Source organism: Oncorhynchus gorbuscha, unplaced genomic scaffold (genome assembly GCF_021184085.1).
Source record: "Oncorhynchus gorbuscha isolate QuinsamMale2020 ecotype Even-year unplaced genomic scaffold, OgorEven_v1.0 Un_scaffold_3252, whole genome shotgun sequence".
Taxonomy (NCBI): Eukaryota; Metazoa; Chordata; class Actinopteri; order Salmoniformes; family Salmonidae; genus Oncorhynchus; species Oncorhynchus gorbuscha.
In genome coordinates, this window is record NW_025747547.1 from 25,001 (window position 1) to 51,870 (window position 26,870).

Below are 26,870 nucleotides of genomic sequence, written 5' to 3' on the forward strand. Positions count from 1 at the left end.
AACAGGGTCTTTAGGTGGGTTCTGCTGTGGGCTGGACCGGCCTCCCTCCTCCCCCTGCTGGTAGAAGCCTTCCTCTCCCTCCTCATCCTCAGCTCCCACGATAGCTGGGACGAAGGACCAGGCCCAGGACACCCAGCCCTGGTCCTCCTCCTCCCCCTGCATGTAATGCTCTGGGCTGGGGTACTGTCCTGCCATGACCTGGGCCTCTGGGTCTCCTTCCAGACCTGAGGAACAATAACACAACACAGATAAGTCAGCTTCATGTCAATACACTGGAAGGCTGGGGGACTACGGGAAGGCTGGGGGACTATGGGAAGGCTGGGGGACTATGGGAAGGCTGGAGGACTATGGGAAGGCTGGGGGACTATGGGAAGGCTGGGGGACTATGGGAAGGCTGAGCGACTACGGGAAGGCTGGAGGACTATGGGAAGGCTGGAAGGACTATGGGAAGGCTGGAGGACTATGGGAAGGCTGGGGGACTATGGGAAGGCTGGGGGACTATGGGAAGGCTGGGGGACTATGGGAAGGCTGGGGGACTATGGGAAGGCTGGGGGGACTATGGGAAGGCTGGGGGACTATGGGAAGGCTGGGGGACTATGGGAAGGCTGGGGGACTATGGGAAGGCTGAGCGACTACGGGAAGGATGGGGGACTACGGGAAGGATGGGGGACTATGGGAAGGCTGGGGGACTATGGGAAGGCTGGGGGACTATGCGAAGGCTGGGGGACCATGGGAAGGATGGGGGACTATGGGACAATGGGAAGACTGGGGGACTATGGAACTATGGGAAGGCTGGGGGACTATGGGAAGGCTGGGGGACTATGGGAAGGATGGGAAGGACTATGGGAAGGCTGGGGGGACTATGGAACTATGGGAAGGATGGGGGACTATGGGAAGGCTGGAGGACTATGGGAAGGCTGGGGGGGACTATGGAACTATGGGAAGGCTGGGGGACTATGGAACTATGGGAAGGCTGGGGGACTACAGAACTATGGGAAGGCTGGGGGACTACGGAACTATGGGAAGGCTGGGGGACCATGGAACTATGGGAAGGCTGGGGGACCATGGGAAGGCTAGTCCCCCAGCCTTCCCAGCCCCCAGCCCTCCCATAGTCCCCCAGCCTTCCCATAGTCCCCCAGCCTTCCCATAGTCCCCCAGCCTTCCCATAGTCCCCCAGCCTTCCCATAGTCCCCCAGCCTTCCCATAGTCCCCCAGCCTTCCCATAGTCCCCCAGCCTTCCCATAGTCCCCAGCCCTCCCATAGTCCCCCAGCCCCCAGCCTTCCATAGTCCCCCAGCCTTCCCATAGTCCCCAGCCCTCCCATAGTCCCCCAGCCTTCTCAGTCCCCCAGCCCTCCCATAGTCCCCCAGCCTCTCATAGTCCCCCAGCCTGAGGTGCCCTGTAAAAAGAGGACCCTTTGTCAAATGCTGTATGACTGACATATTGATGAACTAAAGACGTTGAAATAAAGTCCAATGTGTTCAACCAAATGGATCTGAGCTCCTGTTTAAACACTCAACTTAAAACCTCGAACCTTCAACCTTAAAAACAACAAAGTCTTGCAGACTTAGTGATAATGTAATTACGGGGGAACTCTCATTTCATTTCATCAGTGAAAGAAAACACAGCTTTGATTACACGTCAGGGAGACAGCGGCGTGACGTAGCCCTCTTAATGAATCTGGACTTCCTGTGGGTTGGACTCAGCCAAGTTGATTCAGCTGAACACTACAGACGACTGAAAGCAGAGCAGGAGAGAGCAGTGCCTCGGAGGGTAGATGGGTTGGTGACGGAAAGCTGACATGGCACCGAGGCACGCAGGATGTAGTGCTTTTCAGTCAGACAGGTAGTCGGGTAGGCAGACAGGCAGGCAGTCGGGTAGGCAGACAGGCAGGCAGACAGGTAGGCACGCAATCAGTCAGCCAGTCAGCCAGCCAGCCAGCCAGCCAGTCAGCCAGCCAGCCAGTCAGCCAGCCAGTCATTCAATCAATCAGTCAGCCAGCCAGCCAGTCAATCAGTCAATCAGTCAGCCAGCCAGCCAGTCAGTCAGTCAGCCAGCCAGTCAATCAGTCAGCCAGCCAATCAGTCAGCCAGCCAGCCAGCCAGTCAATCAGTAAGCCAGCCAGCCAGCCAGCCAGTCAATCAGTCAGCCAGTCAATCAGTCAGCCAGCCAGCCAGTCAATCAGTCAGCCAGCCAGTCAATCAGTCAGCCAGCCAGCCAGCCAGCCAGTCAGTCAATCAGTCAGCCAGCCAGCCAGCCAGCCAGTCAATCAGTCAGCCAGCCAGCCAGTCCTTACCGCATCAGGCTAGAGCAGTGGTTCACAAACTTTTCCACTCATGCCCCTCTTCCATCATCCTCAGTTTTAATGGGGAATTTCAGTCATCCAGCCAGCCAGTCAGTCAGTAGAGTTCTGCCCAGCCAGCCAGTCAGTTCAATCATCCTGACAGTAGAGTTCAGCCAGTGGATCATCAATGACAGTAGAGTTCTGGCCCAATCATCCAGTCAGTAGAGTTCTGGCCCGGTGGATCATCCTGACAGTAGAGTTCTGGCCCAGTCACCCTGACAGTAGAGTTCTGGCAGTGGATCATCTGACAGTAGAGTTCTGGCCCAGTGGATCATCCTGACAGTAGAGTTCTGGCCCAGTGGATCACCCTGACAGTAGAGTTCTGGCCCAGTGGATCATCCTGACAGTAGAGTTCTGGCCCAGTGGATCATCCTGACAGTAGAGTTCTAGCCCAGTGGATCATCCTGACAGTAGAGTTCTGGCCCAGTGGATCATCCTGACAGTAGAGTTCTGGCCCAGTGGATCATCCTGACAGTAGAGTTCTGGCCCAGTGGATCACCCTGACAGTAGAGTTCTGGCCCAGTGGATCATCCTGACAGGAGTTCTGGCCCAGTGGATCATCCTGACAGTAGAGTTCTGGCCCAGTGGATCATCCTGACAGTAGAGTTCTGGCCCAGTGGATCATCCTGACAGTAGAGTTCTGGCCCAGTGGATCATCCTGACAGTAGAGTTCTGGCCCAGTGGATCATCCTGACAGTAGAGTTCTGGCCCAGTGGATCATCCTGACAGGAGAGTTCTGGCCCAGTGGATCATCCTGACAGTAGAGTTCTGGCCCAGTGGATCATCCTGACAGGAGAGTTCTGGCCCAGTGGATCATCCTGACAGTAGAGTTCTGGCCCAGTGGATCATCCTGACAGTAGAGTTCTGGCCCAGTGGATCATCCTGACAGTAGAGTTCTGGCCCAGTGGATCATCCTGACAGTAGAGTTCTGGCCCAGTGGATCATCCTGACAGTAGAGTTCTGGCCCAGTGGATCATCCTGACAGTAGAGTTCTGGCCCGGTGGATCATCCTGACAGTAGAGTTCTGGCCCGGTGGATCACCCTGACAGTAGAGTTCTGGCCCAGTGAATCATCCTGACAGTAGAGTTCTGGCCCGGTGGATCATCCTGACAGTAGAGTTCTGGCCCGGTGGATCATCCTGACAGTAGAGTTCTGGCCCGGTGGATCACCCTGACAGTAGAGTTCTGGCCCGGTGGATCACCCTGACAGTAGAGTTCTGGCCCAGTGGATCACCCTGACAGTAGAGTTCTGGCCCGGTGGATCATCCTGACAGTAGAGTTCTGGCCCAGTGGATCACCCTGACAGTAGAGTTCTGGCCCAGTGGATCACCCTGACAGTAGAGTTCTGGCCCAGTGGATCATCCTGACAGGAGTTCTGGCCCAATGGATCATCCTGACAGTAGAGTTCTGGCCCAGTGGATCATCCTGACAGTAGAGTTCTGGCCCAGTGGATCATCCTGACAGTAGAGTTCTGGCCCAGTGGATCATCCTGACTGCCAGGGGCCCAGGGATCATCCTGACAGTAGAGTTCTGGATCATCCTGACAGTGAGTTCTGGCCCAGTGGATCATCCTGCCAGGGGCTGGGGGCTGTAGGTGAACCACTCTGCCAGGGGCTGGGGGCTGTAGGTGAACCACTCTGCCAGGGGCTGGGGGCTGTAGGTGAACCACTCTGCCAGGGGCTGGGGGCTGTAGGTGAACCACTGTGCCAGGGGCTGGGGGCTGTAGGTGAACCACTCTGCCAGGGGCTGGGGGCTGTAGGTGAACCACTCTGCCAGGGGCTGGGGGCTGTAGGTGAACCACTCTGCCAGGGGCTGGGGGCTGTAGGTGAACCACTCTGCCAGGGGCTGGGGGCTGTAGGTGAACCACTCTGCCAGGGGCTGGGGAGAGGGCTGTAGGTGAACCACTCTGCCAGGGGCTGGGGGCTGTAGGTGAACCACTCTGCCAGGGGCTGGGGGCTGGGTGAACCACTCTGGGGGGCTGGGGGCTGTAGGTGAACCACTCTGCCAGGGGCTGGGGGCTGTAGGTGAACCACTCTGCCAGGGGCTGGGGGCTGTAGGTGAACCACTCTGCCAGGGGCTGGGGGCTGTAGGTGAACCACTCTGCCAGGGGCTGGGGGCTGTAGGTGAACCACTCTGCCAGGGGCTGGGGGCTGTAGGTGAACCACTCTGCCAGGGGCTGGGGAGAGGAGCTGTAGGTGAACCACTCTGCCAGGGGCTGGGGGCTGTAGGTGAACCACTCTGCCAGGGGCTGGGGGCTGTAGGTGAACCACTCTGCCAGGGGCTGGGGGCTGTAGGTGAACCACTCTGCCAGGGGCTGGGGAGAGGAGCTGTAGGTGAACCACTCTGCCAGGGGCTGGGGGCTGTAGGTGAACCACTCTGCCAGGGGCTGGGAGCTGTAGGTGTACCACTCTGCCAGGGGCTGGGAGCTGTAGGTGTACCACTCTGCCAGGGGCTGGGAGCTGTAGGTGAACCACTCTGCCAGGGGCTGGGGGCTGTAGGTGAACCACTGAGGGGCTGGGGGCTGTAGGTGAACCACTCTGCCAGGGGCTGGGGGCTGTAGGTGAACCACTCTGCCAGGGGCTGGGGGCTGTAGGTGAACCACTCTGCCAGGGACTGGGGGCTGTAGGTGAACCACTCTGCCAGGGGCTGGGGGCTGTAGGTGAACTACTCTGCCAGGGGCTGGGGGAATGTTAGGTGAACCACTTTCTGCCAGGGGCTGGGTGTAGGTGAACCACTCTGCCAGGGGCTGGGGGCTGTAGGTGAACCACTCTGCCAGGGGCTGGGGGCTGTAGGTGAACCACTTCTGCCAGGGGCTGGGGGCTGTAGGTGAACCACTCTGCCAGGGGCTGGGGGCTGTAGGTGAACCACTTCCTGCCAGGGGCTGGGGGCTGTAGGTGAACCACTCTGCCAGGGGCTGGGGGCTGTAGGTGAACCACTTCTGCCAGGGGCTGGGGGCTGTAGGTGAACCACTCTGCCAGGGGCTGGGGAGAGGAGCTGTAGGTGAACCACTCTGCCAGGGGCTGGGGGCTGTAGGTGAACCACTCTGCCAGGGGCTGTGAGCGAGTCGCCTAGAGGTGGTCACGCTCTAATGTGGCTCCCCTGACCTATGAACCTGTATGGTCGTGTCTGTTTCCCTGAGCTGGCCTGCTCCTGTTAGCCAGGGAAGCTGATGTCAACAGACAAGAATGTACTCGCTCTCTCTCTCAAAACAATACCCCGCGTGAGGTCACAGCACAGGAATCCCACAGGCTTAGGCGGTGAAAATTGTCATGTTTTAATTAAATCTTTCACTTTGCGAATTGGCAGTTGAGAAATGAGAAATCCACTGTTCTGGCTTTTTCTGGTCATTGTTTTCTTTTTTGTACTTCCTGTTAGAGTCTGAGGTGTCAGGTCTAAACACCAAGACCTTCTCTTCTACTGGTCGTTGGTTTGTACTTCCTGTTAGAGTATGAGGTGTTAGGTCTAAACACCAAGACCTTCTACTGGTCGTTGTTAGGTACTTCCTGTTAGAGTCTGAGGTGTCAGGTCTAAACACCAAGACCTTCTACTGGTCGTTGGTTTGTACTTCCTGTTAGAGTCTGAGGTGTCAGGTCTAAACACCAAGACCTTCTACTGGTCGTTGGTTTGTACTTCCTGTTAGAGTCTGAGGTGTCAGGTCTAAACACCAAGACCTTCTACTGGTCGTTGTTTTGTACTTCCTGTTAGAGTCTGAGGTGTCAGGTCTAAACACCAAGACCTTCTACTGGTCGTTGTTTTGTACTTCCTGTTAGAGTCTGAGGTGTCAGGTCTAAACACCAAGACCTTCTACTGGTCGTTGTTAGGTACTTCCTGTTAGAGTCTGAAGTGTCAGGTGTAAACACCAAGACCTTCTACTGGTCGTTGGTTTGTACTTCCTGTTAGAGTCTGAAGTGTCAGGTCTAAACACCAAGACCTTCTACTGGTCGTTGTTAGGTACTTCCTGTGAGCATCCATTCTTGGTGCTTCTCTCCTCGTGTTTTACCAGCCATCCATTCTTGATGCTTCTCTCCTCGTGTTTTACCAGCCATCCATTCTTGGTGCTTCTCTCCTCGTGTTTTACCAGCCATCCATTCTTGGTGCTTCTCTCCTCGTGTTTTACCAGCCATCCATTCTTGATGCTTCTCTCCTCGTGTTTTACCAGCCATCCATTCTTGGTGCTTCTCTCCTCATGTTTTACCAGCCATCCATTCTTGGTGCTTCTCTCGTGTTTTAACACTATCTAATATCCATTCTTGGTGCTTCTCTCCTCGTGTTTTACCAGCCATCCATTCTTGGTGCTTCTCTCGTGTTTTAACACTATCTAATATCCATTCTTGGGTGATGTCTGTTTTTAGGGTTTATTTTTGGTCTGCTGATAAGAGATTTTACGATCCGTCCAACGGTTGTTCCAAATTATACTTTTTTTTAAAAATTATAAGCTTTAAAAATGTACATTAAATCACGTAGTTGGTTTCTAAAGTCCGTTTTAGTATCTTTATCTTTTACAACTGATTCGTTTTTAAACCTTCTGGATTCCACCTAAAAACACTGATTCACACACAGTCACACACACAGTCACACACACAGTCACACACACACAGTCACACACAGTCTCACACAGTCACACACACAGTCACACACAGTCACACACACAGTCACACACACACAGTCACACACAGTCTCACACACAGTCTCACACAGTCACACACAGTCACACACACAGTCTCACACAGTCTCACACAGTCACAGTCAGTCACACACACAGTCACACACAGTCTCACACAGTCACACACACAGTCTCACACACAGTCACACACAGTCACACACACAGTCACACACACAGTCACACACACAGTCACACACAGTCTCACACAGTCACACACACAGTCACACACACAGTCACACACACACAGTCACACACACACAGTCACACACAGTCTCACACACAGTCTCACACAGTCACACACAGTCACACACACAGTCTCACACAGTCTCACACAGTCACAGTCAGTCACTCACACAGTCACACACACAGTCTCACACACAGTCACACACACAGTCACACACACAGTCACACACAGTCACACACAGTCACACACACAGTCACACACACAGTCACACACAGTCTCACACACAGTCTCACACACAGTCTCACACACAGTCACACACACAGTCACACACAGTCACACACAGTCACACACAGTCTCACACAGTCTCACACAGTCTCACACAGTCTCACACAGTCACACACAGTCACACACACAGTCACACACACAGTCACACACAGTCTCACACAGTCACACACAGTCACACACAGTCACACACAGTCACACACAGTCACACAGTCTCACATACAGTCACACACACAGTCACACACACAGGCACACACACAGTCACACACACAGTCACACACACAGTCACACACAGTCACACACAGTCTCACACAGTCTCACACAGTCACAGTCACACACACAGTCACACACAGTGTCACACAGTCTCACACAGTCACACACACAGTCTCACACACAGTCACACACACAGTCTCACACACAGTCACACACACAGTCACACACAGTCTCACACACAGTCACACACACAGTCACACACACAGTCTCACACAGTCACACACAGTCACACAGTCTCACACAGTCTCACACAGTCTCACACAGTCACACACAGTCACACACACAGTCACACACAGTCTCACACAGTTACACACAGTCACACACAGTCACACACAGTCACACACAGTCACACACAGTCACACACAGTCACACAGTCTCACATACAGTCACACACACAGTCACACACACAGGCACACACACAGTCACACACACAGTCACACACAGTCACACACAGTCTCACACAGTCTCACACAGTCTCACACAGTCACAGTCACACACACAGTCACACACAGTGTCACACAGTCTCACACAGTCACACACACAGTCTCACACACAGTCTCACACACAGTCACACACACAGTCACACACACAGTCACACACACAGTCACACACACAGTCACACACACAGTCACACACACAGTCTCACACAGTCACACACAGTCACACACAGTCACACAGTCACACACAGTCACACACACAGTCACACACAGTCTCACACAGTCACACATACAGTCACACACACAGTCACACACACAGGCACACACAGTCACACACACAGTCTCACACAGTCTCACACAGTCTCACACAGTCACACACAGTCACACACAGTCTCACACAGTCACACACAGTCACACACACAGTCACACACAGTCTCACACAGTCACACAGCCTCACACACAGTCACACACACAGTCTCACACAGCCTCACACACAGTCACACACACAGTCTCACACACAGTCACACACAGGCACACACAGGCACACACACAGTCACACACACAGGCACACACACAGTCACACACACAGGCACACACACAGTCACACACAGTCTCACACAGTCTCACACAGTCTCACACAGTCACATACAGTCACACACACAGTCTCACACACAGTCTCACACACAGTCTCACATACAGTCTCACACACAGTCTCACACACAGTCTCACACACAGTCTCACATACAGTCACACACACAGTCTCACACACAGTCACACACACAGGCACACACACAGTCACACACTAAGAGACTCTTTCCAGTTCATTAGTAAGAAAAATAAAATAAAAAACTTTTCATAAAAAAGGATGAATTAATATTCTCTTTGAAAATGTTCTGAAGAGAAACACAGGCAATTAAAAGTCACGGACGATTAACATGTCCTGAGTGGATACACACTGAATCCATTACACTGAATCTCTCTCACACACACACACACACAGGTTCTGTTACAACATTGTCAGTTACTGGAACAGGCCACAGTCAGCGGGAGATTGGCATACACCAATTACACACACACAGAGAAACACACACACACACACACACACACACACACACACACACACACACACACACACACACACACACACACACACACACACACACATGGAATTACAGGCCTCTCATCTTTTTAAGTGGGAGAACTTTCACAATTGGTGGCTGACAAAATACTTTCTTGGCCAACTGTAACATTGGAATCAGTTATAGAATCCATGTCCCTCTACGGTTGTGAGGTCTGGGGTGACGGAGCCTGACATGACCTCTCCCCTCCTCCCCCCTGTAGTAAAGGGCAGTATACACCAGTCTAACCCCAGTCTAACCTGGTGTAGTGATGACCTCTCCCTCCTCTCATCCCCTCCTCCTCTCCCTCCCCTCCTCCCCCTGTAATAAAGGGCAGTATACACCAGTCTAACCCCAGTCTAACCTGGTGTAGTGATGACCTCTCCCTCCTCTCATCCCCTCCTCTCCTCCCTCCCCTCCTCTCCCTCTCCCTCCTCTCCCTCCCCCCTCCTCTCCCTCCTCTCCCTGTAATAAAGGGCAGTATCCACCAGACTAACCTGGTGTAGTGATGACCTCTCCCTCCCCTCCTCTCCCCTCCCTCCTCCCTCTCTCCTCTCCCCTCCTCTCCCTCCCCTCCTCTCCCTCCCCTCCTCTCCTCTCCCTCCTCTCCCTCCCCTCCTCTCCCTCCCCTCTCCTCCCCTCTCCTCCCCTCTCCTCTCTCCCTCCCTCTTCTCTCCCTCCTCTCCTCTCTCCCTCCCCTCTTCTCCCTCCTCCCTCTCTCCCTCCCCTCTTCTCTCCCTCCTCTCCTCTCTCCCTCCCTCTTCTCCCTCCTCTCCTCTCCTCTCTCCCTCCTCTCCCTCCCCTCCTCTCCCTCCCCTCTCCCTCCTCTCCTCTCTCCCTCCCCTCTTCTCCCTCCTCTCCTCTCCTCTCTCCCTCCTCTCCTCCTCCTCTCCCTCCCCTCCTCTCTCCCTCCTCTCCTCCTCCTCTCTCCTCCCCTCTCCCTCCTCTCCTCCCTCTCTCCCTCCTCTCCTCTCTCCCTCCCCTCTTCTCCCTCCTCTCCTCTCTCTCCTCTCTCTCCCTCCTCTCCTCTCTCCCCTCCTCTCCTCTCTCCCTCCCTCCTCTCCCTCCCCCTCTCCCTCCTCTCATCTCCCCTCCTCTCTCCCTCCCCTCTCCCTCCTCTCATCTCCCCTCCTCTCTCCCTCCCCTCTTCTCCCTCCTCTCCTCTCCTCTCTCCCTCCTCTCTCCCTCCCCTCTTCTCCTCTCCTCTCTCCCTCCTCTCCTCTCTCCCTCCTCTCCTCCTCCTCCCTTCTCCCTCCTCTCCTCTCTCCCTCCTCTCCTCTCTCCCTCCTCTCCTCTCTCCCTCCTCTCCTCTCTCCCTCCTCTCCTCTCTCCCTCCTCTCCTCTCTCCCTCCTCTCCTCCTCCTCTCCCTCCCCTCCTCGCCCTCCCCTCTCTCTCCTCTCCCCTCCTCCCTCCCCTCTCTCTCCTCTCCCCTCCTCCCTTCACTCCTCTCCCTCCCCTCTCCCTCCTCTCCTCTCCCCTCCTCTCTCTCCTCTCCCTCCCCTCCCCTCCTCCCCTCTCCCTCCTATCCTCTCCTCTCCCTCCTCTCCCTGTAATAAAGGGCAGTATCCACCAGACTAACCTGGCGTAGTGATGACCTCTCCATGTCCGCTCCCCTCCTCTCCGTCCTTCCCTCCTCCTATCTCTCCGTAGTAGAGGCTGAGGACCAGCTCCATGATCCTGATGAACATGGGCAGCTGCTGGTCTGTGATGGACAGCTTCAGGGACTCCACCATCGTCTGGATCTGACAGGAGGAAGAGGAGGAAGAGGAAACCGTTAATAAAGAGAGAGGTGAAGACCAGGGCTCTCCAACCCTGTTCCTGTACAGAGGCGTGAAGACCGGCGCTCTCCAACCCTGTTCCTGTACAGAGAGAGGTGAAGACCGGGGCTCTCCAACCCTGTTCCTGTACAGAGAGAGGTGAAGACCGGGGCTCTCCAACCCTGTTCCTGTAGAGAGGTGAAGACCTGGGCTCTCCAACCCTGTTCCTGTAGAGAGGTGAAGACCTGGGCTCTCCAACCCTGTTCCTGTAGAGAGGTGAAGACCGGGGCTCTCCAACCCTGTTCCTGTAGAGAGGTGAAGACCGGGGCTCTCCAACCCTGTTCGTGTACAGAGACGTGAAGACCGGGGCTCTCCAACCCTGTTCCTGTAGAGAGAGAGGTGAAGACCACCAGACTCCAACCCTGTTCCTGTAGAGAGAGGTGAAGACTCTCCTCTCCAACCCTGGTTGAGACAGACAGACAGACAGACAGACAGACAGACAGACAGACAGACAGACAGACAGACAGACAGACAGACAGACAGACAGACAGACAGACAGACAGACAGACAGACAGACAGACAGACAGACAGACAGACAGACAGACAGACAGACAGTAGGTCTCACCTTGATGACAGCAGGGATCTTAGAGTTGATGTTCTGGTAGGTGAAGTGGAGTCGGGTCCTGAAGGAACACTTGTAGAGGAGAGGATCCTGGTAGAACTGGATCTTACCACTGCTGTTCCTCTTATCCAGACACACCGTACAGTCACTGAAGTTGATCACTTTACCACCAGGTCAGGAGCTGGGGGGGACAGGGGGACAGGGGACACCGTAAGTCACTGAAGTTGATCACTTTACGAAGCACCTGGTCAGGAGCTGGGAGGGGGACAGGGGGGGGGGACACCGTAAGTCACTGTTCACTGTAGAAGCACCAGGTCAGGAGCTGGGGGGACAGGGGGGGGGGGGACAGGGACACCGTCTCACTGAAGTTGATCACTTTACGAAGCACCAGGTCAGGAGCTGGGGGGGGGGCAGGGGGACAGACCAGGGGACACCGTACAGTCACTGAAGTTGATCACTTTACGAAGCACCAGGTCAGGAGCTGGGGGGACAGGGGGGACAGGGGACCCTCACTGTTGATCACTGTAGAAGCACCAGGTCAGGAGCTGGGGGGGGACAGGGGGGACACCGTACAGTCACTGAAGTTGATCCTGTTCCTGTAGAGACCAGGTCAGGAGCTGGGGGACAGGGGACAGGGGGGGGGGACAGGGGACCTGTACAGTCACTGAAGTTGATCACTTTACGAAGCACCAGGTCAGGAGCTGGGGGGACAGGGGGGACAGGGGACACCGACAGACTGAAGTTGATCACTTTACAAGCACCAGAGGAGCTGGGGGGACAGGGGACAGGGGGGACAGACACCGACAGTCACTGAAGTTGATCACTTTACGAAGCACCAGGTCAGGAGCTGGGGGGGGACAGACAGGGACACCAGACAGTCACTGAAGTCTCACTTTGATGACACCAGGTCAGGAGCTGGGGTTCTGGGGGGTGAAGGGGAGTCGGTCACTGAAGGAACACTTGTAGAGGAGAGGATCAGGAGCTGGGGGAACTGGATCTTACCACTGCTGTTCCTCTTATCCAGACAGGGGACACCGTACAGTCACTGAAGTTGATCACTTTACGAAGCACCAGGTCAGGAGCTGGGGGGACAGGGGGGGACAGGGGACACCGTACAGTCACTGAAGTTGATCACTTTACGAACAGGGGAGCTGGGGGACAGGGGACAGGTCACTGAAGTTGATCACTTTACGAAGCACCAGGTCAGGAGCTGGGGGACAGGGGGGGACAGGGGACAGGGGACAGGGGGACACAGTCAACATATAAATCACATTTATTTAACGAGGCAAGTCAGTTAAGAACAAATTATTATTTGTAATGACGGCCTACTCCGGGCAAAATCCGGACGACGCTGGGTCGATTGGTGGGACTCCAAATCACGGCCGGTTGTGATACAGACTGGATTCGAACCAGGGTCTGTAGTGACACTTCTTGCACTGAGATGCGCCACTCGGGCATATTTATCGATCGATCAATCGATCGATCGAGAGATCGAGAGATCGAGAGAGAGAGAGAGAGGAATAGAGAGGAAGAGAGAGGAAGAGAGAGAGAGGAAGAGAGAGAGAGGAAGAGAGAGAGAGGAAGAGAGAGAGAGGAAGAGATAGAGAGGAAGAGAGAGGAAGAGAGAGTTGGAGAGAGAGAGATGGAGGAAGAGCGAGAGAGATGGAGGAAGAGAGAGAGAGAGCGAAGAAGAGAGAGAGAGAGAGCGAAGAAGAGAGAGAGAGAGCGAAGAAGAGAGAGAGAGAGAGAAGAAGAGAGAGAGAGAGATGGAGGAAGAGAGAGGGAGAGAGAGAGAGAGAGCGAGAGAGAGGCAGAGAGAGGCAGACAGAGGCAGACAGAGAGAGACAGAGAGAGACAGAGAGAGAGAGAGAGAGAGAGAGAGAGAGAGAGAGAGAGAGAGAGAGAGAGAGAGAGAGAGAGAGAGAGAGAGAGAGAGAGAGAGAGAGAGGAGAGAGAGAGAGAGATAGAGAGAGAGATAGAGAAGAAGAGAGAGAGAGAGCGAAGAAGAGAGAGAGAGAGAGAGAGATGGAGAGAGAGAGAGAGAGAGAGAGAGAGAGAGAGAGAGAGAGAGAGGAAGAGAGAGGAAGAGAGAGGCAGACAGAGGCAGACAGAGGCAGACAGAGGCAGAGAGACAGAGAGGAGAGAGAGAGAGAGAGGAAGAGAGAGAGAGGAAGAGAGAGGAAGAGAGAGAGAGGAAGAGAGAGGAAGAGAGAGAGAGGAAGAGAGAGGAAGAGAGAGAGAGGGAGAGAGAGAGCGAGAGAGAGTTGGAGAGAGAGAGCGAGAGAGCGAGAGAGAGAGAGCGAGAGAGAGAGAGAGAGAGAGAGAGAGAGAGAGAGAGCGAGAGAGCGAGAGAGAGAGAGCGAGAGAGCGAGAGAGCGAGAGAGCGAGAGAGAGAGAGAGAGAGAGAGAGAGAGAGAGAGAGAGAGAGAGATGTCCAGGCCCTGGCAGTAAATTCATTATCTCTGAGTCCACTTCAAACAGCCAGAGAGAGAAGACATTCTGCAGAGTCACTTGTCTGTTAAGTACCGGGGCATTTAGAAGAGGACAACGTGTTCTCACTAAGGGGTGTTAATGGCTTCATGGACAATTACAGTTACAGTCAACAGTCCACTTAGTCTGGCCGAGATGACCACTTCAAATTCCAAAGGGCCAGAACCAACACGCTGTGTACTGACTGTTCTACCCCAGAACCAACACGCTGGGTACTGACTGTTCTACCCCAGAACCAACACGCTGTGTACTGACTGTTCTACCCCAGAACCAACACGCTGTGTACTGACTGTTCTACGCCAGAACCAACACGCTGGGTACTGACTGTTCTACCCCAGAACCAACACGCTGTGTACTGACTGTGTCCCCTATATAGTACAGGTTAACAGGTGTGTGTGTCCCCTATATAGTCCAGGTTAACAGGTGTGTTCCCTATATAGTCCAGGTTAACAGGTGTGTTCCCTATATAGTCCAGGTTAACAGGTGTGTGTGTCCCCTATATAGTCCAGGTTAACAGGTGTGTGTGTCCCCTATATAGTCCAGGTTAACAGGTGTGTCCCCTATATAGTACAGGTTAACAGGTGTGTGTGTCCCCTATATAGTCCAGGTTAACAGGTGTGTCCCCTATATAGTCCAGGTTAACAGGTGTGTCCCCTATATAGTCCAGGTTAACAGGTGTGTCCCCTATATAGTCCAGGTTAACAGGTGTGTTCCCTATATAGTCCAGGTTAACAGGTGTGTGTGTCCCCTATATAGTACAGGTTAACAGGTGTGTGTGTCCCCTATATAGTCCAGGTTAACAGGTGTGTTCCCCCTATATAGTCCAGGTTAACAGGTGTGTTCCCTATATAGTCCAGGTTAACAGGTGTGTGCCCTATATAGTCCAGGTTAACAGGTGTGTCCCCTATATAGTCCAGGTTAACAGGTGTGTTCCCTATATAGTCCTGGTTAACAGGTGTGTTCCCTATATAGTCCAGGTTAACAGGTGTGTCCCCTATATAGTCCAGGTTAACAGGTGTGTTCCCTATATAGTCCAGGTTAACAGGTGTGTTCCCTATATAGTCCAGGTTAACAGGTGTGTTCCCTATATAGTCCAGGTTAACAGGTGTGTGTGTCCCCTATATAGTCCAGGTTAACAGGTGTGTGTGTCCCCTATATAGTCCAGGTTAACAGGTGTGTCCCCTATATAGTCCAGGTTAACAGGTGTGTCCCCTATATAGTCCAGGTTAACAGAGAGGTTAACAGGTGTGTTCCTATATAGTCCAGGTTAACAGGTGTGTGTGTCCCCTATATAGTACAGGTTAACAGGTGTGTGTGTCCCCTATATAGTCCAGGTTAACAGGTGTGTCCCCTATATAGTACAGGTTAACAGGTGTGTGTGTCCCCTATATAGTCCAGGTTAACAGGTGTGTCCCCTATATAGTCCAGGTTAACAGGTGTGTTCCCTATATAGTCCAGGTTAACAGGTGTGTGTGTCCCCTATATAGTACAGGTTAACAGGTGTGTGTGTCCCCTATATAGTCCAGGTTAACAGGTGTGTTCCCTATATAGTCCAGGTTAACAGGTGTGTGCCCTATATAGTCCAGGTTAACAGGTGTGTCCCCTATATAGTCCAGGTTAACAGGTGTGTTCCCTATATAGTCCTGGTTAACAGGTGTGTTCCCTATATAGTCCAGGTTAACAGGTGTGTTCCCTATATAGTCCAGGTTAACAGGTGTGTTCCCTATATAGTCCAGGTTAACAGGTGTGCTCCCTATATAGTCCAGGTTAACAGGTGTGTTCCCTATATAGTCCAGGTTAACAGGTGTGTTCCCTATATAGTCCAGGTTAACAGGTGTGCTCCCTATATAGTCCAGGTTAACAGGTGTGTTCCCTATATAGTCCTGGTTAACAGGTGTGTGTGTTCCCTATATAGTCCAGGTTAACAGGTGTGTTCCCTATATAGTCCAGGTTAACAGGTGTGTTCCCTATATAGTCCAGGTTAACAGGTGTGTTCCCTATATAGTCCAGGTTAACAGGTGTGTTCCCTATATAGTCCAGGTTAACAGGTGTGTCCCCTATATAGTCCAGGTTAACAGGTGTGTCCCCTATAGTCCAGGTCAGGTGTGTCCCCTATATAGTCCAGGTTAACAGGTGTGTGTGTTCCCTATATAGTCCAGGTTAACAGGTGTGTGTGTTCCCTATATAGTCCAGGTTAACAGGTGTGTCCCCTATATAGTCCAGGTTAACAGGTGTGTCCCCTATATAGTCCAGGTTAACAGGTGTGTCCCCTATATAGTCCAGGTTAACAGGTGTGTTCCCTATATAGTCCAGGTTAACAGGTGTGTTCCCTATATAGTCCAGGTTAACAGGTGTGTGTGTTCCCTATATAGTCCAGGTTAACAGGTGTGTCCCATATATAGTCCAGGTTAACAGGTGTGTCCCCTATATAGTCCAGGTTAACAGGTGTGTTCCCTATATAGTCCAGGTTAACAGGTGTGTCCCCTATATAGTCCTGGTTAACATGTGTGTGTGTTCCCTATATAGTCCTGGTTAACAGGTGTGTGTGTTCCCTATATAGTCCAGGTTAACAGGTGTGTTCCCTATATAGTCCTGGTTAACGGGTGTGTTCCCTATATAGTCCAGGTTAACAGGTGTGTGTGTCCCCTATATAGTCCAGGTTAACAGGTGTGTCCCCTACATAGTCCAGGTTAACAGGTGTGTGTTCCCTATATAGTCCAGGTTAACAGGTGTGTTCCCTATATAGTCCAGGTTAACAGGTGTGTCCCCTATATAGTCCAGGTTAACAGGTGTGTTCCCTATATAGTCCTGGTTAACAGGTGTGTTCCCTATATAGTCCAGGTTAACAGGTGTGTCCCCTATATAGTCCGGGTTAACATGTGTGTGTGTTCCCTATATAGTCCAGGTTAACAGGTGTGTTCCCTATATAGTCCAGGTTAGCAGGTGTGTGTGTTCCCTATATAGTCCAGGTTAACAGGTGTGTCCCCTATATAGTCCAGGTTAACAGGTGTGCTCCCTATATAGTCCTGGTTAACAGGTGTGTTCCCTATATAGTCCAGGTTAACAGGTGTGCTCCCTATATAGTCCAGGTTAACAGGTGTGCTCCCTATATATTCCAGGTTAACAGGTGTGTCCCCTATATAGTCCAGGTTAACAGGTGTGTCCCCTATATAGTCCAGGTTAACAGGTGTGTTCCCTATATAGTCCAGGTTAACAGGTGTGTTCCCTATATAGTCCAGGTTAACAGGTGTGTTCCCTATATAGTCCAGGTTAACAGGTGTGTTCCCTATATAGTCCAGGTTAACAGGTGTGTTCCCTATATAGTCCAGGTTAACAGGTGTGTGTGTTCCCTATATAGTCCAGGTTAACAGGTGTGTCCCCTATATAGTCCAGGTTAACAGGTGTGTCCCCTATATAGTCCAGGTTAACAGGTGTGTGTGTTCCCTATATAGTCCAGGTTAACAGGTGTGTGTGTTCCCTATATAGTCCAGGTTAACAGGTGTGTCCCCTATATAGTCCAGGTTAACAGGTGTGTCCCCTATATAGTCCAGGTTAACAGGTGTGTTCCCTATATAGTCCAGGTTAACAGGTGTGTGTGTTCCCTATATAGTCCAGGTTAACAGGTGTGTCCCCCAGGTTAACAGGTGTGTCCCATATATAGTCCAGGTTAACAGGTGTGTCCCCTATATAGTCCAGGTTAACAGGTGTGTTCCCTATATAGTCCAGGTTAACAGGTGTGTTCCCTATATAGTCCTGGTTAACAGGTGTGTCCCCTATATAGTCCAGGTTAACAGGTGTGTGTGTTCCCTATATAGTCCTGGTTAACAGGTGTGTGTGTTCCCTATATAGTCCTGGTTAACAGGTGTGTGTGTTCCCTATATAGTCCAGGTTAACAGGTGTGTTCCCTATATAGTCCTGGTTAACAGGTGTGTTCCCTATATAGTCCAGGTTAACAGGTGTGTGTCCCCCCTATATAGTCCAGGTTAACAGGTGTGTGTCCCCCCTATATAGTCCAGGTTAACAGGTGTGTGTCCCCCCTATATAGTCCAGGTTAACAGGTGTGTTCCCTATATAGTCCTGGTTAACAGGTGTGTCCCCTATATAGTCCTGGTTAACAGGTGTGTTCCCTATATAGTCCAGGTTAACAGGTGTGTTCCCTATATAGTCCTGGTTAACAGGTGTGTTCCCTATATAGTCCAGGTTAACAGGTGTGTTCCCTATATAGTCCAGGTTAACAGGTGTGTCCCCTATATAGTCCAGGTTAACAGGTGTGTTCCCTATATAGTCCTGGTTAACAGGTGTGTCCCCTATATAGTCCAGGTTAACAGGTGTGTGTCCCCTATATAGTCCTGGTTAACAGGTGTGTTGTTCCCTATATAGTCCAGGTTAACAGGTGTGTGTCCCCTATATAGTCCAGGTTAACAGGTGTGTTCCCTATATAGTCCAGGTTAACAGGTGTGTTCCCCCTATATAGTCCAGGTTAACAGGTGTGTCCCCTATATAGTCCAGGTTAACAGGTGTGTCCCCTATATAGTCCAGGTTAACAGGTGTGTTCCCTATATAGTCCTGGGTTAACAGGTGTGTTCCCTATATAGTCCAGGTTAACAGGTGTGTTCCCTATATAGTCCAGGTTAACAGGTGTGTTCCCCTATATAGTCCAGGTTAACAGGTGTGTCCCCTATATAGTCCAGGTTAACAGGTGTGTTCCCTATATAGTCCAGGTTAACAGGTGTGTTCCCTATATAGTCCAGGTTAACAGGTGTGTTCCCTATATAGTCCAGGTTAACAGGTGTGTTCCCTATATAGTCCAGGTCAACCCTATATAGTCCAGGTTAACAGGTGTGTCCCCTATATAGTCCAGGTTAACAGGTTAATAGTCCAGGTTAACAGGTGTGTTCCCTATATAGTCCCAGGTGTGTGTGTTTCCTATATAGTCCAGGTTAACAGGTGTGTTCCCTATATAGTCCAGGTAACAGGTATAGTCCAGGTTAACAGGTGTGTGTGTCCCCTATATAGTCCAGGTTAACAGGTGTGTCCCCTATATAGTCCAGGTTAACAGGTGTATGTCCCCTATATAGTCCAGGTTAACAGGTGTGTTCCCTATATAGTCCAGGTTAACAGGTGTGTGTGTTCCCTATATAGTCCAGGTTAACAGGTGTGTCCCCTATATAGTCCAGGTTAACAGGTGTGTCCCCTATATAGTCCAGGTTAACAGGTGTGTCCCCTATATAGTCCAGGTTAACAGGTGTGTTCCCTATATAGTCCAGGTTAACAGGTGTGTCCCCTATATAGTCCAGGTTAACAGGTGTGTCCCTATATAGTCCAGGTTAACAGGTGTGTGTGTCCCTATATAGTCCAGGTTAACAGGTGTGTCCCAATATAGTCCAGGTTAACAGGTGTGTCCCCTATATAGTCCAGGTTAACAGGTGTGTTCCCTATATAGTCCAGGTTAACAGGTGTGTGTGTCCCCTATATAGTACAGGTTAACAGGTGTGTGTGTCCCCTATATAGTCCAGGTTAACAGGTGTGTTCCCCCTATATAGTCCAGGTTAACAGGTGTGTTCCCTATATAGTCCAGGTTAACAGGTGTGTGCCCTATATAGTCCAGGTTAACAGGTGTGTCCCCTATATAGTCCAGGTTAACAGGTGTGTTCCCTATATAGTCCTGGTTAACAGGTGTGTTCCCTATATAGTCCAGGTTAACAGGTGTGTCCCCTATATAGTCCAGGTTAACAGGTGTGTTCCCTATATAGTCCAGGTTAACAGGTGTGTTCCCTATATAGTCCAGGTTAACAGGTGTGTTCCCTATATAGTCCAGGTTAACAGGTGTGTGTGTCCCCTATATAGTCCAGGTTAACAGGTGTGTGTGTCCCCTATATAGTCCAGGTTAACAGGTGTGTCCCCTATATAGTCCAGGTTAACAGGTGTGTCCCCTATATAGTCCAGGTTAACAGGTGTGTTCCCTATATAGTCCAGGTTAACAGGTGTGTTCCCTATATAGTCCAGGTTAACAGGTGTGTGTGTCCCCTATATAGTACAGGTTAACAGGTGTGTGTGTCCCCTATATAGTCCAGGTTAACAGGTGTGTCCCCTATATAGTACAGGTTAACAGGTGTGTGTGTCCCCTATATAGTCCAGGTTAACAGGTGTGTCCCCTATATAGTCCAGGTTAACAGGTGTGTTCCCTATATAGTCCAGGTTAACAGGTGTGTGTGTCCCCTATATAGTACAGGTTAACAGGTGTGTGTGTCCCCTATATAGTCCAGGTTAACAGGTGTGTTCCCTATATAGTCCAGGTTAACAGGTGTGTGCCCTATATAGTCCAGGTTAACCCCTATATAGTCCAGGTTAACAGGTGTGTTCCCTATATAGTCCTGGTTAACAGGTGTGTTCCCTATATAGTCCAGGTTAACAGGTGTGTTCCCTATATAGTCCAGGTTAACAGGTGTGTTCCCTATATAGTCCAGGTTAACAGGTGTGCTCCCTATATAGTCCAGGTTAACAGGTGTGTTCCCTATATAGTCCAGGTTAACAGGTGTGTTCCCTATATAGTCCAGGTTAACAGGTGTGCTCCCTATATAGTCCAGGTTAACAGGTGTGTTCCCTATATAGTCCTGGTTAACAGGTGTGTGTGTTCCCTATATAGTCCAGGTTAACAGGTGTGTTCCCTATATAGTCCAGGTTAACAGGTGTGTTCCCTATATAGTCCAGGTTAACAGGTGTGTTCCCTATATAGTCCAGGTTAACAGGTGTGTTCCCTATATAGTCCAGGTTAACAGGTGTGTCCCCTATATAGTCCAGGTTAACCCCCTATATAGTCCAGGTTAACAGGTGTGTCCCCTATATAGTCCAGGTTAACAGGTGTGTGTGTTCCCTATATAGTCCAGGTTAACAGGTGTGTGTGTTCCCTATATAGTCCAGGTTAACAGGTGTGTCCCCTATATAGTCCAGGTTAACAGGTGTGTCCCCTATATAGTCCAGGTTAACAGGTGTGTCCCCTATATAGTCCAGGTTAACAGGTGTGTTCCCTATATAGTGGTTAACCCTATATAGTCCAGGTTAACAGGTGTGTGTGTTCCCTATATAGTCCAGGTTAACAGGTGTGTCCCATATATAGTCCAGGTTAACAGGTGTGTCCCCTATATAGTCCAGGTTAACAGGTGTGTTCCCTATATAGTCCAGGTTAACAGGTGTGTCCCCTATATAGTCCTGGTTAACATGTGTGTGTGTTCCCTATATAGGGTTAACAGGTGTGTGTGTTCCCTATATAGTCCAGGTTAACAGGTGTGTTCCCTATATAGTCCCCCCTATATAGTCCAGGTTAACAGGTGTGTGTGTCCCCTATATAGTCCAGGTTAACAGGTGTGTCCCCTATATAGTCCAGGTTAACAGGTGTGTGTCCCCTATATAGTCCAGGTTAACAGGTGTGTCCCTATATAGTCCAGGTTAACAGGTGTGTCCCCTATATAGTCCAGGTTAACAGGTGTGTTCCCCTATATAGTCCTGGTTAACAGGTGTGTTCCCTATATAGTCCAGGTTAACAGTGTGTCCCCTAGTCCGTTAACAGGTGTGTGTCCCTATATAGTCCAGGTTAACAGGTGTGTTCCCTATATAGTCCAGGTTAACAGGTGTGTGTGTTCCCTATATAGTCCAGGTTAACAGGTGTGTCCCCTATATAGTCCAGGTTAACAGGTGTGCTCCCCTATATAGTCCTGGTTAACAGGTGTGTTCCCTATATAGTCCAGGTTAACAGGTGTGTCCCAGGTTAACAGGTGTGTCCCTATATATTCCAGGTTAACAGGTGTGTCCCCTATATAGTCCAGGTTAACAGGTGTGTCCCCTATATAGTCCAGGTTAACAGGTGTGTTCCCTATATAGTCCAGGTTAACAGGTGTGTTCCCTATATAGTCCAGGTTAACCCCTATATAGTCCAGGTTAACAGGTGTGTTCCCTATATAGTCCAGGTTAACAGGTGTGTTCCCTATATAGTCCAGGTTAACAGGTGTGTGTGTTCCTATATAGTCCAGGTTAACAGGTGTGTCCCCTATATAGTCCAGGTTAACAGGTGTGTCCCCTATATAGTCCAGGTTAACAGGTGTGTGTGTTCCCTATATAGTCCAGGTTAACAGGTGTGTGTGTTCCCTATATAGTCCAGGTTAACAGGTGTGTCCCCTATATAGTCCAGGTTAACAGGTGTGTCCCCTATATAGTCCAGGTTAACAGGTGTGTTCCCTATATAGTCCAGGTTAACAGGTGTGTGTGTTCCCTATATAGTCCAGGTTAACAGGTGTGTCCCATAACAGGTGTGTGTCCCCTATATAGTCCAGGTTAACAGGTGTGTCCCCTATATAGTCCAGGTTAACAGGTGTGTTCCCTATATAGTCCAGGTTAACAGGTGTGTTCCCTATATAGTCCTGGTTAACAGGTGTGTCCCCTATATAGTCCAGGTTAACAGGTGTGTGTGTCCCTATATAGTCCAGGTTAACAGGTGTGTGTGTCCCTATATAGTCCAGGTTAACAGGTGTGTGTGTCCCTATATAGTCCAGGTTAACAGGTGTGTTCCCTATATAGTCCTGGTTAACAGGTGTGTTCCCTATATAGTCCAGGTTAACAGGTGTGTGTCCCCCTATATAGTCCAGGTTAACAGGTGTGTCCCCCCCTATATAGTCCAGGTTAACAGGTGTGTCCCCTATATAGTCCAGGTTAACAGGTGTGTTCCCTATATAGTCCAGGTTAACAGGTGTGTCCCCTATATAGTCCAGGTTAACAGGTGTGTTCCCTATATAGTCCAGGTTAACAGGTGTGTTCCCCTATATAGTCCTGGTTAACAGGTGTGTCCCCTATATAGTCCAGGTTAACAGGTGTGTTCCCTATATAGTCCAGGTTAACAGGTGTGTCCCCTATATAGTCCAGGTTAACAGGTGTGTCCCCTATATAGTCCTGGTTAACAGGTGTGTCCCCTATATAGTCCAGGTTAACAGGTGTGTGTGTTCCCTATATAGTCCTGGTTAACAGGTGTGTGTGTTCCCTATATAGTCCTGGTTAACAGGTGTGTGTGTTCCCTATATAGTCCAGGTTAACAGGTGTGTTCCCTATATAGTCCTGGTTAACAGGTGTGTTCCCTATATAGTCCAGGTTAACAGGTGTGTGTCCCCCCTATATAGTCCAGGTTAACAGGTGTGTGTCCCCTATATAGTCCAGGTTAACAGGTGTGTTCCCTATATAGTCCAGGTTAACAGGTGTGTTCCCTATATAGTCCAGGTTAACAGGTGTGTCCCCCCTATATAGTCCAGGTTAACAGGTGTGTCCCCCTATATAGTCCAGGTTAACAGGTGTGTCCCTATATAGTCCAGGTTAACAGGTGTGTTCCCTATATAGTCCAGGTTAACAGGTGTGTTCCCTATATAGTCCAGGTTAACAGGTGTGTTCCCTATATAGTCCAGGTTAACAGGTGTGTTCCCTATATAGTCCAGGTTAACAGGTGTGTTCCCTATATAGTCCAGGTTAACAGGTGTGTCCCCTATATAGTCCAGGTTAACAGGTGTGTTCCCTATATAGTCCAGGTTAACAGGTGTGTTCCCTATATAGTCCAGGTTAACAGGTGTGTGTGTTTCCTATATAGTCCAGGTTAACAGGTGTGTTCCCTATATAGTCCTGGTTAACAGGTGTGTTCCCTATATAGTCCAGGTTAACAGGTGTGTGTCCCCCCTATATAGTCCAGGTTAACAGGTGTGTGTCCCCCCTATATAGTCCAGGTTAACAGGTGTGTCCCCTATATAGTCCAGGTTAACAGGTGTGTTCCCTATATAGTCCAGGTTAACAGGTGTGTTCCCTATATAGTCCAGGTTAACAGGTGTGTGTCCCCCCTATATAGTCCAGGTTAACAGGTGTGTGTCCCCCCTATATAGTCCAGGTTAACAGGTATGTCCCCTATATAGTCCAGGTTAACAGGTGTGTTCCCTATATAGTCCAGGTTAACAGGTGTGTTCCCTATATAGTCCAGGTTAACAGGTGTGTTCCCTATATAGTCCAGGTTAACAGGTGTGTTCCCTATATAGTCCAGGTCAACAGGTGTGTTCCCTATATAGTCCAGGTTAACAGGTGTGTCCCATATATAGTCCAGGTTAACAGGTGTGTTCCCTATATAGTCCAGGTTAACAGGTGTGTTCCCTATATAGTCCAGGTTAACAGGTGTGTGTGTTTCCTATATAGTCCAGGTTAACAGGTGTGTTCCCTATATAGTCCAGGTTAACAGGTGTGTTCCCTATATAGTCCAGGTTAACAGGTGTGTGTGTCCCCTATAGTCCAGGTTAACAGGTGTGTGTGTCCCCTATATAGTCCAGGTTAACATGTGTGTCCCCTATATAGTCCAGGTTAACAGGTGTGTTCCCTATATAGTCCAGGTTAACAGGTGTGTGTGTTCCCTATATAGTCCAGGTTAACAGGTGTGTCCCCTATATAGTCCAGGTTAACAGGTGTGTCCCCTATATAGTCCAGGTTAACAGGTGTGTGTGTTCCCTATATAGTCCAGGTTAACAGGTGTGTCCCCTATATAGTCCAGGTTAACAGGTGTGTCCCCTCCAGGTTAACAGGTGTGTCCCCTATATAGTCCAGGTTACAGGTGTGTGTGTTCCCTATATAGTCCAGGTTAACAGGTGTGTCCCATATATAGTCCAGGTTAACAGGTGTGTCCCCTATATAGTCCAGGTTAACAGGTGTGTCCCCTATATAGTCCAGGTTAACAGGTGTGTGTGTCCCCTATATAACAGGTGTGTGTGTCCCCTATATAACAGGTGTGTGTGTCCCCTATATAACAGGTGTGTGTGTCCCCTATATAACAGGTGTGTGTGTCCCCTATATAACAGGTGTGTGTGTCCCCTATATAACAGGTGTGTGTGTCCCCTATATAACAGGTGTGTGTGTCCCCTATATAACAGGTGTGTGTGTCCCCTATATAACAGGTGTGTGTGTCCCCTATATAACAGGTGTGTGTGTCCCCTATATAACAGGTGTGTGTGTCCCCTATATAACAGGTGTGTGTGTCCCCTATATAACAGGTGTGTGTGTCCCCTATATAACAGGTGTGTGTGTCCCCTATATAACAGGTGTGTGTGTCCCCTATATAACAGGTGTGTCCCCTATATAACAGGTGTGTCCCCTATATAACAGGTGTGTCCCCTATATAACAGGTGTGTGTGTCCCCTATATAACAGGTGTGTCCCCTATATAACAGGTAGGTGTGTCCCCTATATAACAGGTGTGTGTGTCCTATATAACAGGTGTGTCCCCTATATAACAGGTGTGTCCCCTATATAACAGGTGTGTCCCCTATATAACAGGTGTGTGTGTCCCCTATATAACAGGTGTGTGTGTCCCCTATATAACAGGTGTGTGTGTGTCCCCTATATAACAGGTGTGTGTGTCCCCTATATAACAGGTAGGTGTGTCCCCTATATAACAGGTGTGTGTGTCCCCTATATAACAGGTGTGTGTGTCCCCTATATAACAGGTGTGTCCCCTATATAACAGGTGTGTCCCCTATATAACAGGTGTGTGTGTCCCCTATATAACAGGTGTGTCCCCTATATAACAGGTGTGTCCCCTATATAACAGGTGTGTCCGTCCCCTATATAACAGGTGCGTCCCCTATATAACAGGTGTGTCCCCTATATAACAGGTGCGTCCCCTATATAACAGGTGCGTCCCCTATATAACAGGTGCGTCCCCTATATAACAGGTGTGTCCCCTATATAACAGGTGTGTCCCCTATATAACAGGTGTGTCCCCTATATAACAGGTGTGTCCCCTATATAACAGGTGTGTCCCCTATATAACAGGTGTGTCCCCTATATAACAGGTGTAACAGAAAGCTGACCTGTGATGTCCATGAAGGCTCGGTCCCAGAACTCATGGACGGTGTAACTCTCAGCAGAGGTGATGTTGACAGACAGGACGATGTCGTCCTCAACGTACTTCAAGATCAGGTTGTTGACCACAATGTTGACGTTGTTCACCACCCGACGGATCAGACTCTGGACGTAGCCTGGAGGGACACACACACACACACCATTAATTCAGTGTTAATACCCAATGAAACAGAGACAAGTGTCATTCAGAGCTTGCTTAAAAAAACATTCCCTGGGAGCTAACCCTGACCCCTGATCTCTACCCTAACCCCTAATCTCTCCTCTAACCCTGACCTCTCCTAAGACTCTAACCCTGACCCCTGATCTCTACCCTAACCCCTAACCTCTCCTCTAACCCCTAACCTCTCCTCTCCTCAGACTCTAACCCTGACCTCTCCTCTCCTCAGACTAACCCTGACCTCTCCTCAGACTAACCCTGACCTCTCCTCTCCTCAGACTCTAACCCTGACCTCTCCTCTCCTCAGACTCTAACCCTGACCTCTCCACTCTTCAGACTAACCCTAATCTCTCCTCTCCTCAGACTCTAACCCTGACCTCTCCTCTCCTCAGACTAACCCTGACCTCTCCTCAGACTCTAACCCTGACCTCTCCTCTCCTCAGACTCTAACCCTGACCTCTCCTCTCAGACTCTAACCCTGACCTCTCCTCTCAGACTAACCCTAATCTCTCCTCTCAGACTCTAACCCTGACCTCTCCTCTCCTCAGACTCTAACCCTGACCTCTCCACTCTTCAGACTAACCCTAATCTCTCCTCTCCTCAGACTCTAACCCTGA

The 26,870-nt window shown here is 50.4% G+C and overlaps 1 protein-coding gene across 1 annotated transcript in view; it reads right to left on the reverse strand.

Annotated features, from left to right (window-relative positions):
- Window positions 1-26,216, reverse strand: part of LOC124027459 (vacuolar protein sorting-associated protein 13B-like) — a gene marked incomplete at both ends in the record, with an annotated part of 41,558 nt that extends 15,342 nt beyond the window's left edge. Inside the window, 5 exons of the mRNA XM_046339884.1 lie at window positions 1-224; window positions 10,880-11,042; window positions 11,683-11,827; window positions 12,847-12,889; window positions 26,045-26,216. The exon at window positions 1-224 is cut by the window's left edge and continues 45 nt beyond it. Coding sequence (XP_046195840.1) covers window positions 1-224; window positions 10,880-11,042; window positions 11,683-11,827; window positions 12,847-12,889; window positions 26,045-26,216 — 747 coding nt within the window. The remainder of the gene's footprint in view (window positions 225-10,879; window positions 11,043-11,682; window positions 11,828-12,846; window positions 12,890-26,044) is intronic.
- Window positions 26,217-26,870: the final 654 nt, after the last annotated feature.